Source organism: Aplysia californica, unplaced genomic scaffold, assembly GCF_000002075.1.
Source record: "Aplysia californica isolate F4 #8 unplaced genomic scaffold, AplCal3.0 scaffold00004, whole genome shotgun sequence".
In the NCBI taxonomy this organism is placed as follows: domain Eukaryota; kingdom Metazoa; phylum Mollusca; class Gastropoda; order Aplysiida; family Aplysiidae; genus Aplysia; species Aplysia californica.
In genome coordinates, this window is record NW_004797274.1 from 2,506,473 (window position 1) to 2,509,532 (window position 3,060).

At 38.0% G+C, this 3,060-nt stretch overlaps 1 protein-coding gene across 1 annotated transcript in view; it reads right to left on the reverse strand.

Moving 5' to 3' along the window:
* The window catches only part of LOC101851685, a 25,806-nt gene that overhangs the window by 3,258 nt on the left and 19,488 nt on the right, over nucleotides 1-3,060 (reverse strand). Inside the window, exons 4-5 of the mRNA XM_005089239.3 lie at nucleotides 2,611-2,746; nucleotides 1,885-2,094 (exon numbers count right to left, since the gene is read on the reverse strand). Of these exons, the coding sequence (XP_005089296.1) occupies nucleotides 1,885-2,094; nucleotides 2,611-2,746 (346 nt within the window). The remainder of the gene's footprint in view (nucleotides 1-1,884; nucleotides 2,095-2,610; nucleotides 2,747-3,060) is intronic.

Below are 3,060 nucleotides of genomic sequence, written 5' to 3' on the forward strand. Positions count from 1 at the left end.
TACGTACACACTTGTCGATTAATTTTTAAGATGTGATGTCTTTTTCATTGTAATGCGCATTGAGCATCTTTTAGGAAATAGAAATGCGCAGTATAAATGCTATTTATTATTAGTATTATTATTATTATTAAATGTGTAAAATACCGGCTATAAAAGGTACCAATAGAAAGAACCGTTCTTTTTCTATTAGAATAAAGTCATCGGCTTGGATTTATTTTGCATGAATCCTTCCACGAAACTACAGGGAGTACAAAGTATACTTCAGTAATGAGCCAACTGGATCGTCCCGAGAGCTGGTGTGGCGCCGGCCGAGACAACTCTTGGTGTTTTAATTGAAATAACGACAGATCATCGTGTTTGAGGCAATACAATACTGATTTGTAATGATCTCACGGTCATGAAAAAAATTAGGCTTCATTTCTTTGTTATAATGATTGTACTCTGTTAATGAAGAGATATTTGGGGCACTTGGTACTCTTTTATTTTCTGTCAAACATGGGGTTGCAACCAGTTACCGACTTCAGCAATATTTGATTATATCAATTTAAATGAAACAGCTGCCATTCTCTTAAACAATGACTGACAGGTAAAAGTATGGCACTAAAATTGTCAGGAGACATAGGCCTTTCAGATGAAACAGATACTTTGAATCTGGTACCTAGTATAATGCTAATATTTTGTTGCATTTGATATGAAGTCAATTCTCGTGAAAATTCTGTTTTTTTCCATAAGTTTTTTCTCTGTGAATGAATAGTTTTCTTCTTCTGTATGTTATCTTATAGTGGCATAGCCAAGATAACTGCTAATTTTCAAGTTTCTATCTCAATTTTAAGACCCCCATTGCTATGGAAACATGTTGCTCAACTTTGGAGGCCATTTTCTCCTTTTCACGTTTCCTAAACTCGCACAATTAAAAGTTCTGTATTTTCTTAAAATATGGTCATATTTACTTCATTCTTGTTTTAAATTGTTGGGAAAAGGTGAGTTTTCAAAAATAATGTTAACTCAGTTTTGAAATTTCGTTCATATGACTGATATTGACCGGAAAGGGACACATATAGCAAGCACATATACATGAAAATGATGGGTTTCCTGTTAGATATCAGCAATTCGTTTAGTCTACACAGCACAAACAAGCAAATAAAACTCTAGATACATAAATGTATTTAATTACCCAGTATTTGGTTAAATCTGACTGGACACAGTCACAGAAACTGAACAAAAATGGATTCCCCCCCCACTTCTTTCACATTTCCCTTTTGAGATGTCAAAAGCTGATTTTGTCATTCTAGTCTAAATGTACTGCAGCAAACTGAACACTTGAACATACTGACAGGAGGGAAGAAATATATGGTGATTATATGATCATAATAGGGACAAAGAGAGATGCAAAATCACAAACTAGTGGAGGGAGACCAAAATTTAATCGTAAAGAGGCTGAATACTTTTAACATATGCTTAAAACTTGAAAGAAAAAAATAGATTCCACTTTTAACATTTTAACAGATGGGTATGAAGCTTGGAACGAAAAATAATTTATTAAGACATTCCCCACACACAAGAGTCCCCATTGGAACTTTATATAAAAGAAGAAAAAAACCATGTTCTTTTAGAAATTCAAAATAAACCATTAATACCTCACTTCCAATTGGGTCACATGCAACCCCTACATGCATCACTAGGAATATAGAACACAGGAAGTTAAATGTTGCAGAGCAATGGCTTTACAGGACTGACTGCAATCTGGTCACTGATGCCACAATATGTACCTATCCCTCCTCTCCACAACCCATAACAACAGAACCCACACATGAAAACAATGAAGCACAATGAGATAATTATGGTGAGAGCTATTTACAGAAGGAATCTCAAGCGCAACTCTACCCGAGTAGTAGACGCTCGACTCTCCGACAGTGCTACCTCCCGGCACCTCTTTCACGGTGGCCTTGCGAGCTCGTATGCACAGGTAGATGGCCAGCAGTATGAGGGCGATAATGATGATGGCACCAGCAACACCGATGCCGGCGATAATGCCCGGATCCAAAGCATCACCCTGGTAGCCTGCTTCATCACCTCTGTACTCCAGGGACGGACCTATACCAAGAATAAAAAGAGAACAATGATTAGTCAGTTTTAGTTTTAGTAGAGGTTTTACGGCGCTCGCAACTGCATAAGGTCATATGAGCGCCAGAAGATTAGAGGTGTTACAAGAAAGTAACAAACATAAAAAAGAAGAAGGGGAGAAAAGGACGATAGATGTTTGATAGGAAAGAAGAAGCAAACCACACCAGAACACCCGCCAACCACCCCCACAAATGATTAGACATGACAAATTGTCTGCCAGGGACAAAGAGAATCTTATCTATACATAAATGGCCATATACATCCCATTACAAGAAAAACAAGGTGACAGACAACACAGGGATAAGAAAGAAAAAGGACATACAAGTGGTGCTCTCTAGCCACTCACCCCACAAGCCTCACTTGTTCAGTAAACAATAAGCGACAACAAACTCTCAGAGATAGCCAATAGCTCCATCTTCACAGCAACGCAAACTGTACTGAGCACAGTATGTAACGTCTGTAAAAACAACACAAAAGGAAAAGTACCTCTGTCATCCTTGAGCTTCATGGAAAAGGTGAATGCCCGTGACTCTGGGGTGGTCATTCTCACTCGGATGCGCATCACGTTGTATCTAGTCTTCCCTCGGTAAACCTTGCTGTTGTCTGAGCAGCTAATTACACGCTGATAAAAAGCAAAAGTGTCTACAGTTAGTCACTGAGTTACAAAGCAGCCCTGTTACCCACGTCAGAAACTGCTACAGGATCTCCTTAATTCGATTAATTTGGATGATAACTCACACAGTTAAATGTTGTTGCTGCTATCGATCCAGCACACAGTTAAATAAGTAAAGCAATATGCAAGGATTAGAGTAAAACTCCTTTAAAGTTTCATGTAACTTAATGTAAGTGTTTTATACTAATTAAACAAATTCAAAGGAGGAGAAAAAGGCAGTGAAATGTGTGTGTGTGTGTGTGTGTGAGAGAGAGAGAGAGAGA